The following is a 25,113-nucleotide window of genomic DNA, read 5'->3' as shown; positions in this document are numbered from 1 at the left end:
CCCCTTCTCTCCCAATGTAAACATCTGTGGCTGGTTAGTGTTAGCCTCTGAGCTAAGTGCAGTCCAAGAAGGTCTGGTTCTTATACGGCGCGATAGCAATGGCAAAGGGCAGCGAAGTGGGGAGGCGAGTGAAGCTCCTCATAGAGTTTGGGCCCTGTGCCCAACTTGGTGCAGCACAGGCGGGAGGATAGAGAGCCAGTCTGGGAGAGCGATAAGGGAAGGTAGAGAGTGTTTTGGGAACTGAGAATGACATAGACCAGAGCTCTGAAGACCAGAGAGGGGAAAAGAACTAACAGCGAGTTTGAGTCAGGACTTGTTTATTTACAGACAGGGAATATAAAGTATATGTAGAGGATTTTTACTATGTTGTGCTCTGGAATCTAGACAATCTTCGTCTCAAATGTTTCCAATTTTATTGTTGATGTTAACCCCCCCCCCCCTTTTTTTTTTTCAACTGCAGGCCGTAGTGATCAGAATGGCAATTGAGAGAATTAGGATAGCGAAGTTGAGCTTAGCCTGCAGGAAGACTCAGTCCCATTCATTTAGTGTGGCACAATAAAGGATTTGGTATTAAGTAGCACTCCTTGCTCCCTCTCATTCAGCCTTCAGCTTCTGTTCATAACACTAAAAGCCCCGTGCAAGGCTGAGAACAAAAGAGAGCTGGCCTGCTTATAGTATGCATGAAAAGAATAACTTCCTCTAGAACTTGGCCTATTATCAAACTTTTCTTTCAAATAACAGCGACAGTTTCTGAGAGCCTTAAATGTGACAAAGCAAGGTACACAAAATAGGACAGTTTCAGTAAGCACACTGGATTTTTAGGTAACCTTTAGGATTACTCTTCTTGAGGAAGACAGGGTCTTGTGGCCAGTTACAAGGTAATAGGCGGCTTGCAAAGAGCTCTCTAAAGAGGAACCATAGCTGGGCTATAAAGGGGGGGCAGGTCCATGGAGGTCATAGTTCATGGCAGAGTTCAGCTTAGAGATCCACTGGTCACTCTTTGTGCTTTGAGTTGACGAATTTAGACCACATGATGTGATTGTGATCAGAGCCTTTGTGTAAATTTAGACTGTGCTTCTTTTTTGTTTCGTCTGTCGCACTCAGCACATATGTCTTTTGTTGAAGCTCTGGTTGCTGTATCTAAAAAACAAAGCCTGGACTTAAGGATTGACCCTTGAGAGGGAAATTTGCACCGTTTGGGGACGGTCTGGGGAAATGAATTGCTTTCTCATGAGTGTGATTCCATTACTTTGCATTCCTTACAAAATTCCAGTTCTTGGGAAGCTTAAGACATCACATGTTGTTTTTGGGGCATACCTGTGTTTGTCGTTTATGTTCAGTTCCCGGCCATGTCGGCAGCTCTAATGTGATAAAAGAAAGTTAGTCTTAGTTTCGCTACATGTCTGGCTTTCAGCCCAAAACCACCTCAACCAGAACCTCAGAAACCGCTTTAGGAGAGCCACCCTGCTGAGCCTCTCCTTAAGGACTGCACTCTGAACCTCATACTGCCTCATTTGTTCCAAGATATTGATCAAATAAGCTATGTGTTGCTGCATTAGCAAATTTATTTTGTTGGCCCTTGCGTCTTCTTGTGATCTTGCAGTCTCGTTTCATACCACCAATGATGTCACATTCACTAAGGAAGTGACACAATTGACAAAACCTGAAAATGTCATAATATCTGTGTAGCTCATATGTAGTAGTAGAACTCCTATATGGATCTGTGAAGCCACTCTCAGATGTCATGAATCAAAAACTCAAATCAGCATAGCAAAACACATACAGCATGTGTCAAGTCCAACCCCAAGAAACCACCATGGGGCTTGTCTCTTAGTCTGTCCCTGCTTGGATTGACAAGGTCTTGACCCTCTGTTGCTAGGCTTTCCCACACACTGGTAATTGTTGGAGGCAGTCAGCTGAGACCACCAGTCATCCGTGGACTGAAACGAGACAAAGGGCAAGAGGATGGAGAGAATACTGATCCATAAGGATGAGCTGGTACTGACAGGCAACATGCACATGCTTTATAAACATGGAGCTGCTGCATAAAAGAGGACTTTGTTCTGGTTCACTTTTGAATTTTCAAATGTTTGTTTTTGTTTTTTATGTTCGAAAGTCTTTAAAATAATGCTACTGAGCAGAATGCTACTGAGTTTAGCACAGAAAATAATCACCTTTATCAAATTCACATTTTTTTTGTTATCAAAACTTGATATTTGGACTTTTGTACTCCTGTCCTGTTCCCACATGTTATGGACTGTTGAGCCTTATAACATTAATTTCCCATTAGACTTGATGACAAGATCACACGTGTTAAGGCTTTAGGCTTTAAGACTTGAAGCCTAAAGCCTCCACTTAAAGTTTAAGTGGAGGGTATGAGTCAAATGGTGGCACCCTCTCCTTTAGTTGACCTGAAAATAAAAATAAGGAAGCAACTTGACATTGCCATATTTTATAATTAGAAATTATCAACAGTAAAATAATAAGAAAGGGTCTTATCATAGAAAAGTCCTCCGGTCAGCCCGTAGCCTTACAATGCCAGTGAACAGTTAATAAAAGCATTGCCGTATCCTGCTTTAAGGAGGGAGCTAACTTTCCTCATTACAAGGAAGAGGAGGAGGCAACTGGATAGATTTTTGAGTGGTTCAGTATAGACCCGTGTCCAAAATTAGGCCTTCCCCTAGACACCCTGTTCATTCATTCTCTCGCGTCATCCTCAGAGCAAGGCCTTGGACCATCCCTCAAGTCTGCCTTGCAGAATTTAGCCCTTCGGTCTGCAATGTTTCAGCCCAGGGGACAGGCCTCGCTCAAAACGAAGCTTTTAATGTGCATAAGTATTCCCAATTACTAAATGAATAACCCTTTCTGTTTGTACGCCTTTTCATTTCTAAACTGCTAGCCAGATCTCAGAGTCTGCTTTTGTCTTTACATGGCTGTGTTTTTTTTTTTTTTTTGTGCCACTCAGTTCAATGCTTTTTGTATCATTACGACTGCATTTCAGAACAATACTGGTTGCTTCTCTGTGTTGTATTGTGGGTGGTCTCAGTCCATCCATTGCTTCCTTGTCCAGTGAGGGGCGAAGTTAACACGAGACCCATATCTATTTGCTCTCTGCAGCGGGCAGCTTTTTGCACTCATGTGTAAACCATAATCAGGCTAGCCTGAGAAAGATGTAACAAGCAACTTAACCAGCCCCAGCATTTTTGGCCTCCCCATCCCTTGTAGCTTATTGTCATTGACATCGTGATGTAGCGCTTCAGGAATCCACTCTGCAGCTACTCAGCTTTCTACACCACTCCAAAGTTGTTGTTGCAGGAGTGCAGAAACAAGGAGTGATTTAGGGTAAATCTAAGTTTTATCACTGTGGTTGTATAAAGCAGCATAATCCTCATTTATATGGTACATATCAAGACTCTTATGTGCAGTCTGTTGTGACCGGAGGCAGTTGTTGCATTGCAAAGATTTCAGAACAGGAAAATACTTTTTGTGCTGAGAGAAGGGAAATGCAAGGAGACAGACAGGACCATACTGTTTTGTAAAGAGATTGGTAGTGAGATGGCTAGACAGAGAATCAGGGGAGGGGACTTGCTGTGAGAGGCCTGGGGTGATGTTTGGGGACATAGGGGGTCGTTGCGGTTTGTCTCGCTGTCAGTCACCCACACTCTGATTTCCTTTGTTGTCTTTGAGCTCAATGCCCCTCAGCAACCTGTGGCTGTCCTTCCTCTTTGTGTTACAGTGTGGGAACTTTGCTGTGCTGGTGGATCTCCACGTTCAGCCCCTGGGCGGCCAAGAGGACGCCAGCTGGTTTACTATGGACCACATCGAGGTACAGACACAGGCAAAAGGGCGTGTGTGTGAATAAGTGTGTGCGTGAATATATGGCATCTGTATAGCTTTGGGCCTTTTCAGAAGCCAGCAGTAGCGTGGAATCTGAAATGACTTTGAGCTTTCTGTCTTTTCTTCTTCTGGGCTTTCATTGTTGCTAAACTGTTCCCAACTCTCCACACTGGTCAAGTTGGTTGCCTTACAGGCCTTTCATTTTCGAAATGTACAGTGGTTTTCCTGTGCTCATCATTAATATTTTCTTGTAAAGTCAAATCAATATTTCAGTTTTCTCAGCAGTCCAACAACTTGTTGCTGTCATGAAATATGTCCTCACTCTTTGCAGGAGGTTGCAGCCCTGGTTAAAGATGCCGTGGACCAGAGGGTTAAACAATACACAGAGTCCTTCCACAAAAGAAGACAGTTCAAACAGAAGAAGGAACTCGCGCCGGCTTCAGCTTTTTTTGTGAAAGGTAACACATCATCTTGTGACCCTTATCAGACTGCAGCAAAGTCAGGCATTTTATAATTAATTGCTTTATAATCAATTGTTGTGTGTTACATCACTATGAACTGTGTGTGAGATGTGTTAAAGTTAAAGTTTGTTATTTTTGAGCTCACTCTGACCCATTACTGAGGAATGAAGTCATCTTTGTCTTCCTTAGGTGTGTCTGTCATCAACTCCTGAAAATGCCAAATGATTTATTTGGGTTATGAATCCAAAACCATTATTTATTTACACAGTAGTCAGGGCAGAGATATGCCTGTGTTTGTGGAAGTGAGCCACTGAGCTCTGCAAAAAGGAGGCGAATGTAGTTATGCATTGGTCGAAAAAGGCTATTTTTTTGGGAGTGTGTGGGAGAGGAAAGACAACACAACTAGTTGGGACATGGTGACTATCTACGCCCAGGGTGTGACCGATGATGAAAAGCACTGATACAGGTTTTGTATATTATGTTGCACAGTTTAACTTGACATGTCTTGAATTCATTTATTAATTCAAATAGTACACATGTTGTACAAGCACACCTGTGTTTATATAGACTTGCACTGTGTGACACTAAAAACACTGACACATTTACATATACAACATTACTAGGTATACAGTATGCACCAATGACAATGGGAATAAGTTCATTCAATTATTAAATTTTTTTGAATTCCTCTAATAAAGAGGATATTCCCCCTACCACCCATACACATGCCTTTGAAGCACTGTAAGCCTTGAAGGTACCTCCAGCTGCGTGTTGTATAGCAGAAAGCTTTGTCACAGGTAGCACTTAAGGGCAGTTAAACTGGGCCCACTCAGCAGGGCAGGCCTGACTGTGAGAGTGGGATTACAGGGCAGTCGGCCTCATAAAGTTTCTCCTATGGCTGCAGCTCTGTCTCTCACGCTAATCCCCTCCACTTAAACGCTCTCATCGACTTAAATGGTGTATTAATGTTTTGTTTTTTTTTTTCTTCTTCAAAAGCAGATGCATGGGTACCTACACTTAATAAACATCCAGTCAATATAAGCGTGCATGCATGTAAAGAGGCACACAGACATCAGAGCTAGTGTGAATCAAAAGGGGTGATAGCGTGTTGGTGAGATATATCCTCCCCTTGGGCTAGGTGTGAACAGGCTGACAGTGTAAGGTTACTGAAAAGCCTGACGCATATGCCCCATGACAGACTGAGGAGAGACAGACATCTCTAATGATGGCGATCACAGACTGAGGGCACACACACACACACACACACTCTCTCACTCCCCTGCCTGAACAAGGGGACATCAGTGTTTCAGCAGTGAAATATGCATGTAAAAATGATTAAGCTCCTTGCAGCTCTGCCAAAAAGAATGTAACCGGTGGAACATGACTCCACACCATATTGATGAACCCCCCCCGCCCCAAACATGAAAAGGTATAGTGCCTCAAACAGACTCAGACAGTTCATGTGCTGAAGTCCCATTAAAGGTCTTAAGTGAGTGTAATGACATTCTTGGTCTTTTCATTGTCCCATGTGAGGGAGGCAGCAGAGCAGTAAAGGTGGAGACTGCGACTGTGAGAAGCGAGCTGGCAGGCAGGAGCCATTAAAAGGGGAGGGCAGACTATAGGCTAAGGTAGGGAAACCTCAGGGTGGCTTTTAAGTATTAGGTTCATCTGTTCTGCAAGGAGGTCAAATGCGAACCTGCTAATCCTCACAGGACTTTTAAACAGTCCAAAGAAGTGGTTGGAACCCGGCTTTCTGCACGTATCAGCAATAGCAAATCACCTATTTGCTGCTATTTTTCTGTGTGCAGCTTTGTTATATGAAATCAGAATTAAACTTGAGTATCCTGAGGCGAGGTGCGTATGTGGTGGAACAAGTGTATGAGCATTTTGCTGCATATAGAGAAAAGTTTCTGGTGTCTAGGCCAAGAATAGGTGGAAGGAGGGTGGTGCTATGTGTGGGACGGTAGGGGGTGGGGTACGGGGTGTCTTGTATGAGGCGGTGTTTGAGCTGGTGCCAGTGTGAAATCGCAGGGGCTTCCGCCAACAGACAGCAGTAAGAACGGCGTAATAGCTTCAGCTGTTGGCACTTCAAATGAGCCATCAACAACTTTTAACATTCCAGGGTACTTCAGTGCAAGTGTTTGCATCTGAGTTATCTCTATGGGTTTTTGTATTGATGTACTAATGGTGTGATGGGTATATATGTGTGTACAGCACCCAGTGAACATGTCAGAGAGCGGCTTATCCCAAATCTTCTGCTAACATAACTCCGACCCGTCTCATCAAATCTCAACTGGCCAGGCCAGCTTCCAACAGCTTCCTCTAATTTTTTCTGCCCATGCTACTTGAGACTTTGTGATTAGCTCATAGTGATGTGATTTATTTATGTTTTTAGAGAGAGAGATGAACAGAGGGAACTTTTCCCACCAAATATTTTGGCTCAGGTCAAGCAGAGTGGACATGCTAGACTTAGTTGCTTGGGAGAGGCCTGTTGCTCATTGCTCTGCAGATGACCTGCTCATATCAGATGTGGACAGCAGAACGCACTGTACAGACTGCCCGAAACATTGATGTTTTTTGTATTTTGTTCAATATTACGACTATACTTTTTGCATTTACTAAGCTCTTGTGCACTTTCAGTGCTAATTTATACGCAGTCTTGATTTTAATGTGCACTCGTGTTGCTTTAACTGGAGGAGATGTTGATCTGATCTGGTCATTCATAATGGGTTTTATATTTTTGTGGATGTGTAGAGTGTAAACTGAGAAGGTCCATTTTACATGGATTTAGTTAACATGCCATTTCAAACTGGCAAAGCACATTACCAGATGTCTTATGTCTACTGTCGGTATTCATACAGAAACATTGATCTCTCCATGAGAAACAGAGCTTGGGTGAAGCTTAGCGTGGTTTGTGAGAGTCCTCGTACCAGTGGAACAAGCTAGAGGAGCCCTGGCAAAGTGGTACCTCGACTCCATTTTAGCCCATGGCAGAGCTGGTTCCTTCTTCCTCTCCCTGCACAGGTGCCAGGGCTTAGAGGGAGGGAACACCTGCCAGCCTGTTTCCCCATGGCCACGGCAGGCTGGAGAAGCATTTTCCCAGGCTCCCCAGATGAATGGTCACTAATAGCCGTGGGAGAGGGCTTTGCGAGTGCTGCACAGTGTACCACTGACTCCTCTTGGCAGCCCTATGAAGGGGGCTTAAGGCAGCCTGGCCACGGCCGTTGCGGGAAAAGCACAAGTGTTGCTGGATTGCTTTACTCTTGGAGAATGTGTTTACGAATGACCATCTCCCTCCCAGAGAAGAATGCGGAGGATGTGTCGAGACCAAAGGGAGATGGTTAATTCTCTCTCTGTCCTGTCACAGATTTAGCTCTGTTTGGCTTCTCTGGCACACTGAAGGTTAAAACTGTTTATCAACATTTGAGGAAACAATTCAATCAAAATGTGAATTGAACTTTTTACTTAGCAAGCGCACAAGCATTAAAAGCCATTACATGCGTGTTGGATGGCCAATTTTGGGACGTATCAGTGCACACCAACTTTTCAGCGTCTTGCTGTGAAAGTTAACAACAAATTATTTTTGTGGTGACAACCTGCATTACCCACCTTGTTTCTTCTTAGAGCTACAGTAGCTATTACTATTTATGTGAGCGGCTGTTATGTGGGGACTGGTCTGTAAATAGAGAGGCATGCCTGCGGCAGAGTTACCTGCCCTGCTCTGTGTTACTGGGCGTGAGGCAGGCTGGGATTAAGGCGAGTGGGAAATGGAGACCTGTGACAGGAACAAAGGAATTCCAAGGCCCAGGCTGGAAATGGATCCTGATCAGAGTAGCCGTTCCAGCCAGCCTGCCCCTCTCCCCACTTGCTCTCCCTCCCCTTGCCCCTGCTGGGCAAACCCCTTCCCCCTGGTGCTTTGTGGTGCTGCTTTGGCTCTTTAAATCCTCGCTGTAAGCCCTGGCCTTACTCAGCAACAACAGATAGGACAGTCTGACTCCAGTCTTAACCCCCTTACTTTTTTTGCTCTTTACATTTGTGCTCATTCTCCCTCACATCTCCTCTCTTCCTCTCCCCCCTCCTCTTTCTAGTGCCCTCCATGTCAGCTCTTCTCTGTTCTCTTCATGTTTTCTCACTTTCTCTTCTTCTCCTCTCTCCGCAGGGTCAGCTGCAGTCTCTTAGGACACAACCGCAATCCCCGCCATAGCTGTCACACCACACTCTGTTCCCATATAATTAGGGCCTCAGCCTGAGCCTGAGCACGGATCACATTCATGTGACTGTTCCCCTTTACCACAATCTGGTCTGGGAGACGGCACACACTCTCTTGAACTCATGCTAAGTGTTCAGCCTGACCAGAGTGCCTTGTTTAAAGAATTACTGAAACATTTCTGAGGATATTGTTGTTTTTCTCAGCTCTTTCCTTCACTTCAAAAGAAGTGGGCTTTTGTCACATGCTCTTACGAGGGGCATGGTTTTTCCTGTGGGCAGGTGTCGTGGCAGTGCAGACTGCCAAATTTGCCGTGTGATGTCAGGAAAGGGCTAGGATGGCAACAAAAGCAGCCGTTTAATTGTGTGACATTAATGTTTTCCAGGTCTTTTGTTTGTACAAGGTCAGTGTGTAGCATCTTTTGAGAATAACAAACTTAAGTCACCCCCCCCACCCTTTCCTCATCACCTTATCTGCCTGTTATTATTAGACATAGGTTACTAAACCTGGATAGAATTGGCATGTATGCCATTGTTCATCTGTTTGGATTTATAAACGCAGGCTAGCAGATTTACAGAAGATCAAGGAAGCATAGACAGCCGGCCCACAAAGAGACTAGATCTAAGTTTTAAAGGGCCAGCAGAGTGCATAACTCCAGTCCACAAACTGCTCTGTACAATATTTATCCAAAAGACTTCACTGCAGAATAAGCAGTTTGCATCGTCCGCATTGTGAATGCTCTTAAATATAAACAGAGGCAGCATTTTGAGAGATTTGTGGCCTCTTGGGCTAATTAAGATATAATGATGATTGAATGTGACATTTTGTATTGTGACTGCATTTCTCTCATCAGGCTAAGTTTCTGAGAAATAGAGTTTTTTCCCCCTTGATAATTGTTCTGTGCTCCAAAATGCTCCCCACCACTTTAGTCACATGCTGCATTATGGGTTGGCCTGAGCTACCATGCTGTGGCGTATTTTGTAACTGCGATGAAGGGGTCACCCAAATGTTAAATTGAACACTCATGTGCAAATATTGTTTCAGGTGGACGTTGTGCAGGATGATAAGGCACAGCGCTCTGCTTACGGCCGTAGTTACAGTTACACACAGAGTGATGTCCTTCCAGGAAAGCCCCCACTCACATATGGGTAACTTCCTCATGCGCTCTCATTCCTCACCACTCCACCTCTCTCTCTTTCTCTCTCTCTTTCTCGCTTTAAGCCCCAGCTCTCCTCCCGCACTTCAGGACAGGGAGGGGGTCCACATCAAAGCAGAGATGTCAAAGGAGCAGAAGTCTCAGGCGCTGATGTCTGACTGTCCTGCTGATTTGACTCCTGTTCATAAAGGGGTCTGTGTGGGAATTGAAGTTGTCCTGACATAGAGTACAACATTACAGTGCACCACACTTACATGCTCACCAGAAGCACGGTTAATGACAGAAGTCAGGTTACTACAGGAAATAGGAGAACCCCTTTACATGCACTGCTGTAACCAGGTTAGTCTAAAGTCTGAGTTTACATGCAGCTGGTGGGTTATCAGGTTTCTCTTCTTATTTTCTTGTCATGTTTTTTGAACCAGTGCTGGCATAATTTAAGTGTAATAAGGATATATAATACTGCAGCCTGAGTTGTTTTTTTTTTTTTTTTTTTTATGGAAACATTTGGACTAACTGACTGAAAGGCATCTAATTTTTTCCTTATTGTGGACAAGACTAAATTTGAAAAAGATTCCTTAGTTCTTTGTGGAAACATTCTTATTTAGACCTTTATACTGAAGTTTAGAGTTTAGTCAGGCTTTGGATTAAACTGTTTTGTATACAAGGATAGATTTCTCCAATATAATAATAGAATTTATCCCTGTAGGGTTGGTGCCAAGAAATCCATTTTCCCCTGGAAAAATCTAGCTGTGTTAAACTTGTATCTTTTCACACCTGTTAAAGAAATCCAATCTCTCATTTAGATTACTTATGTGAAATTAGGTTGCTGCAGAAAGCTTAGGGTAACAAGGTTCTCAGTAAAGGCAATGTGGTCTGTGGTCCAGCTTGTTCATGACCATGACCTGCACAAGTCTGAGCACGTATGAGAGCAGAAATGCTTATGTATTCCTGTATGAGTCACCACAGTATGAACTGTCAGGAATGCATATTGTGAGAGGCTGTTTTAATGATCTCCTCAGGATATGACTGAAGTTAATGAAGTCCCTTCCATGTGGACTTACCTTTGACCCTGGTCTGAATACCTCTTACCCCTGTCTTTTCCATTTTACAATCCTCATCACTCTGAACGCCTTCTGGTTTGTTGACTTTCTTTCCTCTCATTGTTTTCCCAGGAAGTGGTGAAAGCGGCATGGATATGTGTGTGTGTGTGTGTGTGTGCGCGTGTGTCTGTCTCAAAAGTACAGTATGTTAGCTGTGGCACCAGACCTCAGTTGTCCTGTGGTATTGTAGAAGTCTATCCATACAAACAGTTACATTATTATCTACCGCATTTCTTAAAACATGACATGCTATCCTGTATACTGTTTGATTTGACCTGTCATAATATTGTTGAGAATTGATTTTCAAAACAATAAAGTTAGACCATCTTTTCTTGAAGGAAGCACAATTGAAACCCCCGAAAGTCTCTTTGTAGAATTGAGAATTGCACCATTGTGGGCCACAGTTGCCACAGAAAGGGGCCACTCATTCCCAGAGGAGGCACCAGCAAACTGTTTGTTAGAAAGAAACATGGATGTAAGCTTAGCACAAGAGAGCCCGGGCCGAGGGCCAAGAGCAACTCTGCGCTGTGCAGGACGTTATAAAGTTGGAGCAACAGCTGATGTCTCAGTCCATGGTGTTGCACTGGTTCCCAACTCTGTATCCAGACATCCCCATCAAAGTTGTCCTGGGAATTGGCAAGCTCAACCCACCAGGGAAAGCAATGAGAATAGTTGTAGAGCTAGATATGAGGCTAAAGAGTCCAACAGGCTAAATCAAAGCTTCTAAAAACACAGAAAGGCCCTGAATGTGCAATTAAAAATGGTTCACTCTTGCAACCAGAATGGACAAAGAATCCAAAAGAGAAAATCATATATAGGCATACAGAATGAACAATAGATGACCACTGCTTCTTTTGTTAACTCCAAACCTTCTCTACTTACCAAAAAGGTGTGTTTATGCAATCCTACTGGGATTAATGAAGTAATCTGCCTTTCTAGTTATTAAAATATAATTGTTCCCTTCTTTTGTATGAAGTACAGTATCCAGCATTATTAAATGTTTGTATTATTATAAACCTAATTTGCAATTAATCACAGGCAATGTGCATAAAATACAAACCAGCATCTTAAAATTTAAGCTGTTTAACATTTAGTGGCTACCAGTTTTACGAGGTCAAGCCAATTTTCGAAATGACTGGTGAAATTCTGCTTGAGAAGTTATTTTTAATCAGTCTTTTGCAGAGCAAACAAAAGTTATTGCTCTTATGTTCTTGATCATCCTACCGCAGGCAAGTGATCTTAAACTTCCAGGCAAACAACCTCAGGAGAGCTTTTCTAGCGCTTCACACTGGAATGTTTGAGTGGCCATGTCAATCAGCTGACCTTCTTCCAACATGTGTCTCACATGCACAAGCTCAAACTTAAGTCTCCAAAGCTGAGCAAAAGTCCAAAAATTAAAAGTGGGTGCATTAGAGATCTGAAAAACACCACCATCTAAGATTACTAAAATAAACTCAAGACCATGTAAACACCAAAAATGTTAAAGTAAAGATTTAGGATTTTTACTAGTGTTGTTTTTGATTTTGATGAGGTGCAACAGAAAAAGAGGTGTTGCGTATGTAGATACCATTACTTGGGGCGTTGTTTGACATAATAATTAGTAAAAAGATTTTTGTCATTCATTAATCATCCACTAAACGCTTTCATCAGGCCTGTCTGTTGCAAGACAAGGATCTTAATCCCAGACTGAGGTTCTTGGAGCCAGACTGTTTTTATGCCTGTACAACTAGTCAAATGCTTTGATTGAGTATCTCAATCACAATAATTACCTGCTTGTATAGTAGGAGGACTAACAGTCGCTGACATTAGAAAAGCTGCTAAAAAATGAACACGTGGACAAACAAGCTTTGTTTTGGATTGATGCCAAGTCGGATAATATTACGTTTTCTCTTCATGATGCGTGTGCTAGAACCTTTCTCCTTTTAAGAGTTCAACCAAGTGATTTCCTTTTTGCTGTGATAGATTTTGACATATGTGAACAATTTTTGACAAAACTGTCCAACTTGTGAAATTTGCGGTTGGCTGAAATTGTACTTAAGAGCTTTTGAGGATCACACAAATTCCTGTAGGAGTTAACCTGTTAGAAAGTGTTAGAGGTATTTCGCCTGGGAAAAGGTTTGGCACTATTAGCTCCACAAATATTTTGATTCTGTCTTTAATAAGCAGGTAGCTGCACTGGATAAAGCTTTTAAGGCCACAGAAGATGTATCCTTAGTCAACAGGCTAATTTGAGTCATTCATTTGTTGATGAAATTATCTGTTTCTCCATGCATTGGTTTTTGCACTGCGTTGATAAAGGGTTCACTGACGTAAGGTTTGAGGCACAAGCATAGATGGGGAAAAAAAAAACAGGGATGGTGCCATTAATCACTGACCAGTGAACTTAACTGTATGCTTGTGACAGTTTTATGGCAAACCGTCTCTGTAATTGTGTGTCATTATCCCAAGAATCACAAAAAAGCTCCTTTTTGAAGACAATAATTAGATACTTTGAGTCGGTGCTGAGATGACATCAGCTAAGAGAAAAGGGGCAATGTTCACACAAGCCCCCACTTCACCTTAACGCACACCATACTTGTCCCAGTCAATCACCGTTTGGTTAGCCCAGTTTTTTCTTTGACAGGTGTCAGTGCTGTTGCTGATGGCTGAAAACCTCCCCTCTTTTTTTAAAGTATCACCTTCCCAGAAATCAGGACAGCCTTAATTTAGAATAGATGACAATGCAGATTTTACACTATCTAGGAATTTATGAATGTGCAAAAGGTCAGGTTGTTCTCAACTCAGTGAAGACGTAAGCCCTTAATTCAAGCTAAATTGCTAAAATCCCCACAGTTAGCAGTTAATGAGGTTTTCACATGCCAAAAGTAATCTTACAGCAGCAAATTGGAAAAAGAAATAATATGGAGGTGGTTAAGTGAAAAGTAATTTTACAATCGCAGCATTAAGAAAAGCAAAAGGTTAAAAAAACAAATGACAAAAGGTTGAACAGGCTCTGTCAGCTTCCCAGCACTGTTGTCTTGTTTACAAAGAACAACGGGATAGTGTGTTAGCCAGACCGCTTGGTTTTAGTCAACAAATTCCTGCCCGATTAGGCCACAGGCCACTTCTGCGCAGCACCTCTGACATACCATGGCAAAAAGGGAAAGGCTTGGGGCCGCAGCTCCTCCGCTTGTGTCAAACTGTTCAGTTCAGTTAATACAGAACGGACAGTGTTTTACTTGACAAAGCTTTATAATGAACATTCAGCTGTCAGTATGTCAATCTGCTTTGGCAGTTTCATGGTGGTGTGCTGCTGGTGGAAGCCACATGAAGGGATTTATCCTGGATCCAAATATGTGCAGAGTGTGCCCTTTGACTAACCACTTTATCTCATTGTGTGAACATTTGCATGACCAAAAGAAATGATTTGAATGCCAACAGTGCCCGGTTTGTATCACAGTGGTAAATTTGATAGATTCCTATCTGTTTATCAAGGAAAGATAACAGTTCACTGGGCACCATCCAAAATTTAACCACTGGCTTCTGTGGTTTCACTGATGTAGCCTTTGAAATCAGGTTGGGTTCATAGTACTTTTACAAACCTGTCTTTCTCTTCTCTTTGTCTGTTTTTTTATGTGTAGGGGAAAAGTTCAACTTGGTTGCCAATTTCCTGAAGCAGCACTACAACCTCCGATGTATTGTCAAGCAGCACTATGGGGGTACGTATATGCATGATATACATGTTTGCAATGAATCAATTCTCAGTCAAATGAATCATAAATAGACGTCTCAATGGCTCATTCCCAAACAAATTTCCCACAGAAAGAGCAAGTCATCTGTGGTGTGTGTGTTGATTTTTCTCCCCCTCACTTGTTTTTATGTCCTGTCCCTACCTGCTCACGCTCTTGTTGAGAACAGGCAGCCATTAAGTGGTTCCCTGGAGAGGCTACTGAGAGCGGGAGAGAGAAAGATTGGAGGGCAGTGAGAATCTATCTCCATGGCCCATCTAGTGCCTGTGACCCTTGGCCACCTTTTCATGGGACCAACATGGCTCCCTTCCTGTCAGTAAAGTTAATATCTGCTCCCTAGGGGCCTGGATGTTTAAGCAGCACTGACCTGCTGCAGACTCAGATGATGGTTTCTCTCAGCAGGTTCATTACACATCAAATTAGACTCAGTGTCCTGGGGTCAAGCATTGTGCATTTTTTCCACAGTTATCTGTACATTGTAAGAAGTTCAATAGCAATACAATGGATTTTTAATTCTAGTTGGCCAGAGAAAAATTTATGGTGTTTCAAAATGACAAATTCAGAATACAGAAACCTGCAATTTACAAAAACATATTTTAAAAACCTAATTTCTGATTTGTCTTATTTTCATTTCACCCACAAACCAAAAATGCTGCTGTTTTAATTCTTCTCGGGCCATAAAGACTAACTTAAGGCTGCTTTTTCAACAAGATTAAAATAGTTGATCTCTTTCAGCGCTTAAATCTGTCCATTAAATTATGAGATCTAATTAGTGTAAACCTCACATTCTCAGTGTTGTGGATGAAAGGAGGCTGTTCGAATGTGTGACATCAAAAAGCCTGTCCTCTCAAAGTTTGGATTTAGAAAGTATATTTCTTCACCATTTTATTTCTTCCAGGTTTTTTTTTATGTATTTTTAATTGTTAGAATGAAAAATTTGGCCCAAGAATTCTTCTTTAAAAAGTCACCACCCAAACCCACCCACTGCCATAGGCAACCTAAGTCTTAGTCTTTATTACGTACTCTGAAAAAGGTGTACATACGGCAGTGCAATGTGTGGAAGGTTACATGCATCCATTGGCTGTGGTCATAAACCCTTAATCCACAGAGCTGATCCACAACCGCTGCATTTAAAAATGGCCACCAAGGAGGAATATGAGCTTTTATAGACAAAAGCCATCACTGCTGCACGACTCTTGAAGTGGTTCAATGATGCAAGACAGAGAATAAGGATAAAACACTTTCTGGATCTGGTTCTGGATGAAGTATTCGTTTGCCTTACGTGTCACAGACCACAGGTCAGATACTGGCCAGTGTGATTGTTCAGTTGAGATCCTTTGTTGAGCGAATTTCATCTGGAAAATTTATGGACAATTAGTTTTATTGTAATAATTTTGCTGTTTTATTGTTCTAAGTGGTCTTTGCTCTTGAACCCAATGAAAGTCTTTCCTCCCAAGAGCCATAGTTAATATAAAATTTTGTAATATTTCATGGTGTTTACATGACTCATAAAGACTAGCAGCTATCTGTAAACTGCCATTTTCTTTCTTGGTCTGAAGGACAGTAAATACTTGGTGTTTGTAAAAGTACATTCAACCCTCCACCACAATTCCATCTGTTTGATTTTGATTCATATGTAGATGTGAGCCCAGGTTATTAATTAGCATGGTCTGTGCTGTTTGTCTGCTTGCCTTTCAGATCTGCACGTGTTTCCTGAGCGATATGTTGTGTGTGTGAGCTGCTCAGAGGATGCCACAGCACACCATGGAAACCCGAGCCTGGCCGCGGTGAGGGCTGTTTATACTCCTCTATTTCCTCTTCCAGTCGCCTGGCAAAAAGTCTCGGATGGGTCTGTGTGTTATTATAGGGATGTGTTGCCAAATTGTGCTCCCACTGTGCTGATCCTCTATGTGAGGGGGTGGGCGCCAAGTGAGTGAAGGGGGAAGAGAGAGGATGACTGAGGTGGGGTCCAAAGCTGCAGAGTCACCCTCTGATCCCAAATATCTCAATTTGCTCCAGCTGTTATGTTGTGAGACAGAAATGTTTGATTAGAAAGAAAATATATCCAAAGCACTTAAGCTGAGGAGGTTTCACACATTCAAGCACATTCGACCTGTTTTGAAAAATATGTTTTTGCTATGTAATGATGGAGTTCCCATTGAGCTTATACTCAATGGGAACTCCATCATTACATAGCATATATTTTGCTGTTCAAGTAGAAATACAACAGGTCTTTTTACCCTTCGAGTTATAAATATTAGGAGTTTTTATGTGGTTGTTTGCAGTCAGATATCATGTGACTTGATTCTGATAAAGCTGAGGTCAGTGGGTATTTCCCTGTAAGAGTCCCTACTGTGTATCATGTTCTGCTCTTGCTCATGTCATAAGACCTACTACTGTAGTTCTTTTTTGTGCTTTCATATTACACACAGCTACCCTTTGGTCAGTGCTCATTTGATCCGAAACTCTCCAGAGCATTCTGGGAAACAGTGGTGGAGCCTCTCACCTTGGCAGTCACATCAAGGACAGACATCTCTCCCATCACATCCCATGATCAGCGACCCGCTGTTTTTCTATGGGGTTTTAGCTATTGTTTCCCTTTGAAATGTCTCTGCACTCTCCACAGTTTGGCTTCCAATGAAAGCACCGATTGTAATATTTTTAGTGGAGCAACACAGTCGTCAGTGAAAAGTTCAGATTGTGTAACCAATTTTCCAGTTCAAGGAGGCATTGCTGTCGATTGCGTTCCTCTCCTCAGGATGTGGTTCTTTGGGCTCATACAGTACAAGCACTGGGAATTGGAGGGTGGGAGTCTTGTGGTAGAGCTCTCACTAACCCTGCCTCGAGCGTGGTTTGTAAGGGAAAGATACCAGACAGCAAGGCTGAAGTTTTTCACATGACAAAAACAATTATTTGTTTACATCCCGGGCTCTGTTCTAATTTGTCAGATAGGGAGCTTTTTCTATTTTAACGTTGCCAAGAAAGTCAAAAATCAAATTGAAAAAAGTGCACAGTGAGTCACAGCTGATGTAAGTCATAATAATGTTGCTGTCTAAAAATAATGAGTTTTTGGGAGTTCTTTGTCAAAGTTGCTCTCATGTCAAAGAAGGGGTCTTTTATCCCACAACTCTTGACAATACGAGTCTGCTGGTCCCAACAAAATGCCACGTTCCCTTGCATTTTAGGGAGGTTTCGGTTTTGTTGTTAGAATTAAGCTTCTTAACCGCAGTGGAAATGTAGACTCATCAAATTAGCACTTCTCATAAGGTCATAGGGTTATGTTGTGAGGGAATGAAGGTGACATCATGGTTGGCCTTATGTCCTGTGAAAGCCAGAGTCTCACTCCCACAGGAGTGTGTTGTATGTTTCTTGTATACTGTGTTTCCTTATTAGTCATATTTTCAGCTGTGGTTCAGTTAGAAGAGGAGATGGTGAGATTTAGTCATTTCCATGATAGAGTGCAGGATGACAGTTATTACTGATTTTCAGCAAGTTAGTTCTGGAACTTGAATTTTTGTGTCGAGACCACAGTGTGGACAGTAGATGTTTTGTGATTTATTCCCTCTTATAAAGGTTCGGATGCTGCTACAAAGCCAGAGCTAGCATTAACAGCTTTTTGCTAAGCAATCTGAAAGAAATGCGGTTGAGTTTATCGTCATTTGCCAGAAGCTGTCTCCAGTGGTGGAAATCAGCAGTGGTGTCTCTGTAACGTCTTTCTTCAGCTAGCCATGGCAGATCTTGCCACTTTCCCAACCGAAACTTGCTGTAGCTTTCAATCTACCCTGCAAACAGCGCTGCTCAGGTGTATTATAACCTCTCGTCTTGCCTGACTGAAGCCCCTTTCAGGGCCAGGAAAGGAAAACAAAATCCTGGTTGCTGGTAGTAGAGCTGATACTTGTCTACCATCATCACATCAAAAATATCAAGTAGTGTAAAGTAAAGTAAAGTAATGTGATATTTGATCCGTTAAAAGCCTAAGCCGCTACGTTTGCATGAGACAGTGGGAAGCAAACAAAAGACATTTCTTAGGAAATGTTATCTTTTTCTCTTGACATTTGAAGATTCATGTCCTTTATGAAAAGCTGCTCCTACTGCGAGTCAACACCAACAGTGAGGAGGGCAGCATGGGAAGGAAGAGCTTGTGTTTAGTATTGTGGCCGTTGTTTTCTGGTCAGGCACAGAGTGGGCAGCTGAGGTGAGTGGCGTGCTGGGCCGCAGAAGTTTGGATCAAAGGCAGAGCAGATGTGTTTCCAGTCGCCCCCCCTCCCCTCTGGACAAGCCTGTGTGTTTACTCATGACCTCAGCACGCCTCTGTTCTTCACAGCTCGCAACGGCTAGCAGCCGCGCTTTCCCAAGCATCCAGTGTGTCTGCAGATCTCCTCTGCACCGAGGCCAAATACACGGCTATAATCTGTTAGAGGACACTGCCACGTCCTTTCACTACAACCTGTTTCAAGCTGCTTCTACTCATTTGCAAGAACTGAGTGAAAACAGCTTGTCTTAATCCTTACACATGGGTGGATCCAAAAAAACTTTTGTCCTCATTCAAGAACTGTCGTCTATTTTAGACGAGTATGTGCCCATGCATGTTTGTTGACTTTGTTACAGGGAAGATGTGGTGAGCTTAGACAAACAGGGCATGTTTCCTCAGTGGGAGCAGGGTGGGTGGAGGATGAGGGGTGGAATTTGCGGACTCGTTTCACGAACATCTCTGCAGGAGGTATTTTTGCCCTGACAGTAAAATAGATTGGTGTTTCTTGGTTTTGTATACTAAGCAATGCCATAATAAAGCAGTTCAAAAGGCTTTGCAGTCGAAAGAACGATTCCAACATTTTTTTTCTACTTGATCAGCCTTAGGGATTCGAGCCTTTCAAGTGGTATAAATCGATATTTTTGTGACAGATGAGGGAATCACTGGGTATTATGGGATGGCATCTCGCTGATTTTGTGCGTGTTAGTTGAAGATATAAAATCATAAGTAACAGGAGTAATCCAAGCACATATTTATTTTCTTTCTGGAAATTTTCATGTTTTAGGTCAACTAAAGATTTGCGAAGCAGCCATGATGGGTTGAGAAAAGTCTCTTCAGAAAGTTGTATTGCATTTTCAAACACCCAAAAGGTCTTTGGATAAACTGAAAAATGCGTTAGCATTAAACTTGATTTGAAGAACGATTTCCCTTACCATTTATTGTTTTGAAGACTTGATATGGTAAAACTCCACTGCTAAGCAGTATATCTGAGGATAGTGAAGGCAGCAAACAATGCCATCCTGCCTTTAGACCGCTCAGGGACTGTTTGGCTCTGTGAGTGCATTACTTTCAACTACAGCTGCATTAAAAGATAACCTACACAATCTTCATATCTGTGTTCCTTCCTTATCTTAAGTAGCGGAGGAGAAACCATTCATTCCCGGCGTTTTATGGAGCCTGGAGTTGGATATCTTTTTGAAGTTGTTTCCAGGAGTCATTCTGAATTGGGGCAAGCTATGAAATTCTGGCCTGGTATCCTCTTAAACCAGATGATTCATTCTCTCTGTTCCTCTTGCCGTTTAGCTTGTCTTATCTCTGTAATCTGACTTCCAGATGTGCTGTCTTGTTGCAGCTCCTGTGGTGGAGCCTTGTTGTTTTGGAGGCTCCGCAGCCGGGGAAGGCATTGTTGGTCTACTCTACATGTTGCATCATGAGAAGTGTTTTGCAGCCTTGTGTGAAGGCGAGCAGACTGGCTGGCGGTGGGGGGGTTAAACCCTCGTAGCTGAGGGAGAGGTGGTGGCGGTGGGTAGACTTTCTCATGTACCACCATCCCTCCCTCCTTTTTTCGTGGGACTTTCTCCAGCTATTTGGAGTTTGCATCATTTCGTACAAGATTAGGCTACCTCATTCTCACACAATGCTTTCTGTTTTATCCACAAAGCTTGTGATTATCATAATGTCGTTCACCTCTGATTTTCCCACTTCAATCTTCAATCCCTCCTTTATCCTCTCTGTCGCTATACGCAGAACGCCTGGCCTCTGCGCCCTGCTCATAATAATTTTTGCACCCTCGGTTTCTTTCTTTCTCTGTGTCTTTTGGTACTAGCAATGCACATCCAGCCTCTTCCCTTCTCCATGCTTACAATTTTCCATCCCTCTGTCCATTCACTGCTTTTTTTTTTTTTTCTTTTTTTTTTTTCCCCCACTCTTTTGAAGTTTTGCCGACAGGAACAGAAGGGAACCAAACTTTCCCACAGAACCTCCCATTGGCTTCTTGTTGATTTTTCTTTCAAGTTCATTTTCAAACAGCATTTATTCATATTAAACAGATGAAAAATACATCTCAAGACATTACAATGCAAATGATGGCACCCACACCGTTCACAGAATTGTTGTTGTAGGGGTGGGTGTGAGAGTGCGTAGGCAACTGCAAGTTTGCTATGTGGGTCACTGTCCCATTTCCAAATCCAAGGCTAGCTGAAGCTCTGGGTACAACAGAGAGTAAAGACTGAACCTCTGCCCACACCCGAGCATGACTCCATCTCTGCACAAAGGGCAGCCTGTGGAGAACTTCCTGTGTGAGGATTCTTGCGTTTGTAGGAATGCTGGAGGGACCATTGAGGTCAGGCAGTATGACTCTGGGGGGTACCTCCTCTTTTGTTGTGCGCCGCTCTAAACGCTTTCTCTTATTCATTCTGCAGTATCTTGTCCCTTGTTTCTTGTCATCTCCACCCCCTTCCCTGCTGCCCAGCCTCTCCGTTCACTCCCCTCCCTTAGTCTGGCCTCTTTATCCGTCCACCACACCACAGACCAAAGTGCTGTTTCTGCGTCTCAACACCCAGCAGAAAGCCGCAATACCCCAGCTTGACCTTGCTGCTTGGGACGATTACTTCCTCCTCCTTATGAGTTGGGTCATACATTGTCACTGGTATCATGACATGTGGAAGAGGATATTAATGATTTTTTTTTTTCCTCTCTTTTTCACTGCAACTGGTGGATGCCAGGGCTCACCACATTGGCTTTCCCCATCTTAGAGTACACATTGATCATTTTACCAACCAGTTTATAGAATAGTAATGATCTGAAAAATGGCTGATATTAAATAAACATAGTGGCCACAGCCTCGAATTTTCCCTGTCTAGTTGTATTTTCCCACTGCACCAGTCCATAGAGTTTTGGCCTTGCTAGCAGCATGGCTCTATGGACGTCAGTGTCATCCAGTTCAATTTGATTCAATTTGAAAAATCTCAAATATTATTAGATGGATTGCTATTGAATTTAGTACACATATGCATAGTGGTCACAGCAGGAATCCTAATGACTTTAGTGAAGTAGTGTCGTAGAAATAAGATCTTAATCACAACAAGGCAAAGTTCAATATCGCAATCGCATTTGCAATATGAAGTAAAGTGAACTTTGTGTTCTCTTGAGATTTGCGTTTAATTTCTCAACGACTATGACGTGACAACAGGTTTCCCTGGAACTTGGCCCTGTGATGAACTGGTGACCCGTTCAGGGTGACCTCGCCCTCACCCAGTCCGAGCTGGGATCGGCTCCAAGAGTGAGTGAGTTTCTGCGCTCCTGACGTCAGCGTTGAGGCCAATTAGCATGCAAACACATGTAATACTAGCATTAGTAAACATCATGCCTGCTAAACGGCAGAGTACAAGTGTTGTCATCATGAAAATATCAGCATTAAATCCTCCAATCCACCACTTTTCCTCCTTTCAAGCAGCACTGCAAATTCTTCAAACCATGCATGCAGCTCGACCTCTCAAGCAGAACTGCTCTGAAACTGCCTCTGCAATTCTTCTGATAGGATTAATTGACGATAAATTGGCAGGCCATCTACATTCAGGTTCTGGTCAATTTACCACCAGCCTCTCTTGTTCACTCATAAACTCGGAGTCTGTTCCCAGTCAGCCAAGGACAGGACGTGCGATTAACCTTCGTTAGTGGTCCGTTGAGGGAAACACGTTGGTGAGATCCAATCTTTTGCCCGCTCCTTGTTCTGCCTCAGAGGGTCCCTTTTAATATGTGGGCATGTTGAAATTTCTCTTAAGTTTTTTTTTTTTTTTTCTTCCAAAAGCTTGAGTGTATCGTGTGCATCTGGAGCAAAGATTTCACCGTAGTATCGAGAAACTTAACTTGCCTAATGACCGTTGTCTGAACGGCGGTTGTTGCAAGTGACGCGAGGGATTCTTCCTGTCCAGATCTTTCCCATCTGTTTGTATTTGAACGAGTGAACCTGCAACTCAAAGTGCTGCTGCAGTATATGAACCACGAGGCTACTTCCACCGGCATGTTTATGTCTTATCCTCGGTCCTTTGAGATGCTCTTTTTCCTTTATTTTTCATCTTTTCATTCCCACCCCTAAACCTCTTTTTCTTTTCTTTGTCTGATTAGCTGATTTGCATCATCTCAATCTTGAGTCTCCTTCAGTCGCTGTTTTAACTTGTTCACCGTTTAGTAATTCTGCCTCAGGCTGAAAGCGTCGCAGAGTGAGACAGCAGTGACTATGAAAGAGACATCACATCATGAAAAGTCAGTGATTATGTTGTGAAGCCTTTGAGGTGGTTGGTCTGGACAGTAAGTGGGGAGCATATTCTTTGTGCCAGCTGGGGAGTTACTAAGCGTCTTAGCATTATAAAAAACATTCTTCTTGTAGTATATCATACTTTTGTAAGGCCACCATTTGTTTCGAGTTCACGACAATCAGGACAGACTAAATGTATATCAATGTAACTTTCACTTGTAAATGTATAGATTATAGCAGGATTTTTACAGCAGTATGTTTTTTTTTTTTTTCAATATCCAACTTCTTATGATGTGGATTCAAACCTTTATGCTGGATGCCAGGGATAATATTTTTTGTTTACACCAATTCTGTTTGTCCTCTCTAGACTGAGCCGAGTGAACCAAGCAGATCTGAATATTTTTCCAGAGTGGGAGAAACCCAAGAGGCTTTAAACAACTCCACAAAAACAAAGACTGTGCTTCAAAAGATGTAAGTATGATCTAATGCAGAACTTTCCAGCTCCACCAGTCAGAGAGGACACTCAAGTATCTGTTCATATCCTCTTCTCCCTTTAACGTTTTCAGAGCCAAACAAGCGAGTGTCCGGCAAGAGCTGTGTGGCTCCAGTATGGGAGAGCAACAAACTGACCAAAGATGGGAAGTGACAGCTGAATCAAGCCCCACAGCCCCCAGATCTAAGCAGAATGCCCCCCCAGAGGCGGACCATGAGATCCCAAGTGCTCTAACTGAAGTCGTGATCCAGATCGGCAGTACCACAAAGCGTGGCCTGACCCAGGAGCAGCAGACTGAGGAGAGTCCTCCAGACATCATTAACCCAAATGGGGCCTCAGTAAGTTTCTGGCAACAAGAAACCAGCCAGGAGACCAGCAAGAGCAAGAGGTGCAAGCTGAGCAACGCAGGGGAAGACCCTCACCCACTGCGGGCCAACGGGACGTGCCTTGGAAGCCCTCCAGCCGCAGTGCAAACTCACTCCACCGAGTGCTCCACGCAAACATCCAAGCATGACCTTCTTCCTCCGCCGCCCCTTCCTCCACTCGAAGCCAAGGCTGAGTCCAAGGCTTTCCCAGTCTCCAAGTGTAAGAAAACCACACTGGAAGTAGAGCTGCTTACTCCAGGGAAACGGGCCCAGAGGCTCCCCCTCACAAGCAATAACACGGCACAGACAAACCAAAACAGGCTGGCCGCAAGTCTGAGGGGCCTATCTGTCAACCCTGCATCCTCAGGCTCCTCTATTAGTTCCAGATCCGCACTCGGAGAGGAGGGGAGAGAAATTGTGCCCAGAACCTCTAGATTACGGCGGCTGAAGAGGTCCTGAGGGGGAGAGGGAAGCTGCAGTAAAGATGCCTGACGCCACAGAGATAGAGATGATATTGTGTCAGGCTACGTGTTTACCCCATGCAGTCTCCTCAGATGACTTACATTTGTACATGTCACATTTTACGACAGTATCTGTTCTTTTTTACATGTGCCGTACAGACAGCTCGCACACACATCAAACGCTGAACACATTATGGCAATTGATACACGAGCGTTTGAGTTACGCTTTGTCAAATACTTGAAACAGACTCTGCCTCCACCCATAAGTAGTGGTGGTCAAGAGAGGCTCGCAAATGAAAGTAAAAAACCTTTAATTGGAGTTTAGATTTGGTTTTGTGTTAAAGATTGGGGATTTCAGACAGGCAGGAGCCGTGTAGTACGTCATGGCTTTCAGTCTGAAATACTGGCTCCTATGTGTCTGAAAACTGTCCAGTTTCCCCGCCGAAGCTCTGCTTTGATTGATTGCTGTTTCCAGATTTATTTCATCACTCTGCTCCCAAATATGTCTTCTCATAGTTAGATTTCATTCATAGGCAATTTGCTCAATGCTTAGTTGCTAAGTAGCTGAAATGTATATTTAAAATTGAGGCCATTATGCAGCTTTTATATTGAACTTCTACCAGATACGTGCAGATGCATGAGCAGTACCAAGGCGGAGCTGCTGCCTTCGACTCGGGCTTTTCACATCTCTCTCAGTTGGCCCAGAGCTGGAGAGAGCGTGATGCAATCACTTACAGGATGATGCATGGTAACATAAATGTGCTTTTTTTGTTGGAAATACATTTTTAATCATACAAA

General features: G+C 43.1%; 1 protein-coding gene across 1 annotated transcript; it reads left to right on the top strand.

Moving 5' to 3' along the window:
* The first annotated feature begins 98 nt into the window (after window positions 1-98).
* slx4ip (SLX4 interacting protein) lies at window positions 99-25,072 on the top strand. The gene is made up of 7 exons (XM_029521782.1): window positions 99-179; window positions 3,737-3,826; window positions 4,169-4,295; window positions 14,382-14,459; window positions 16,188-16,276; window positions 23,364-23,467; window positions 23,563-25,072. The coding sequence occupies exons 1-7, from the start codon at window positions 99-101 to the stop codon at window positions 24,311-24,313; spliced, it is 1,320 nt and encodes a 439-aa protein (XP_029377642.1). The 3' UTR covers window positions 24,314-25,072.
* Window positions 25,073-25,113: the final 41 nt, after the last annotated feature.

Source organism: Echeneis naucrates, chromosome 15 (genome assembly GCF_900963305.1).
Source record: "Echeneis naucrates chromosome 15, fEcheNa1.1, whole genome shotgun sequence".
NCBI classification, from domain to species: domain Eukaryota; kingdom Metazoa; phylum Chordata; class Actinopteri; order Carangiformes; family Echeneidae; genus Echeneis; species Echeneis naucrates.
This window is presented reverse-complemented; position numbering and strand designations above follow the sequence as displayed.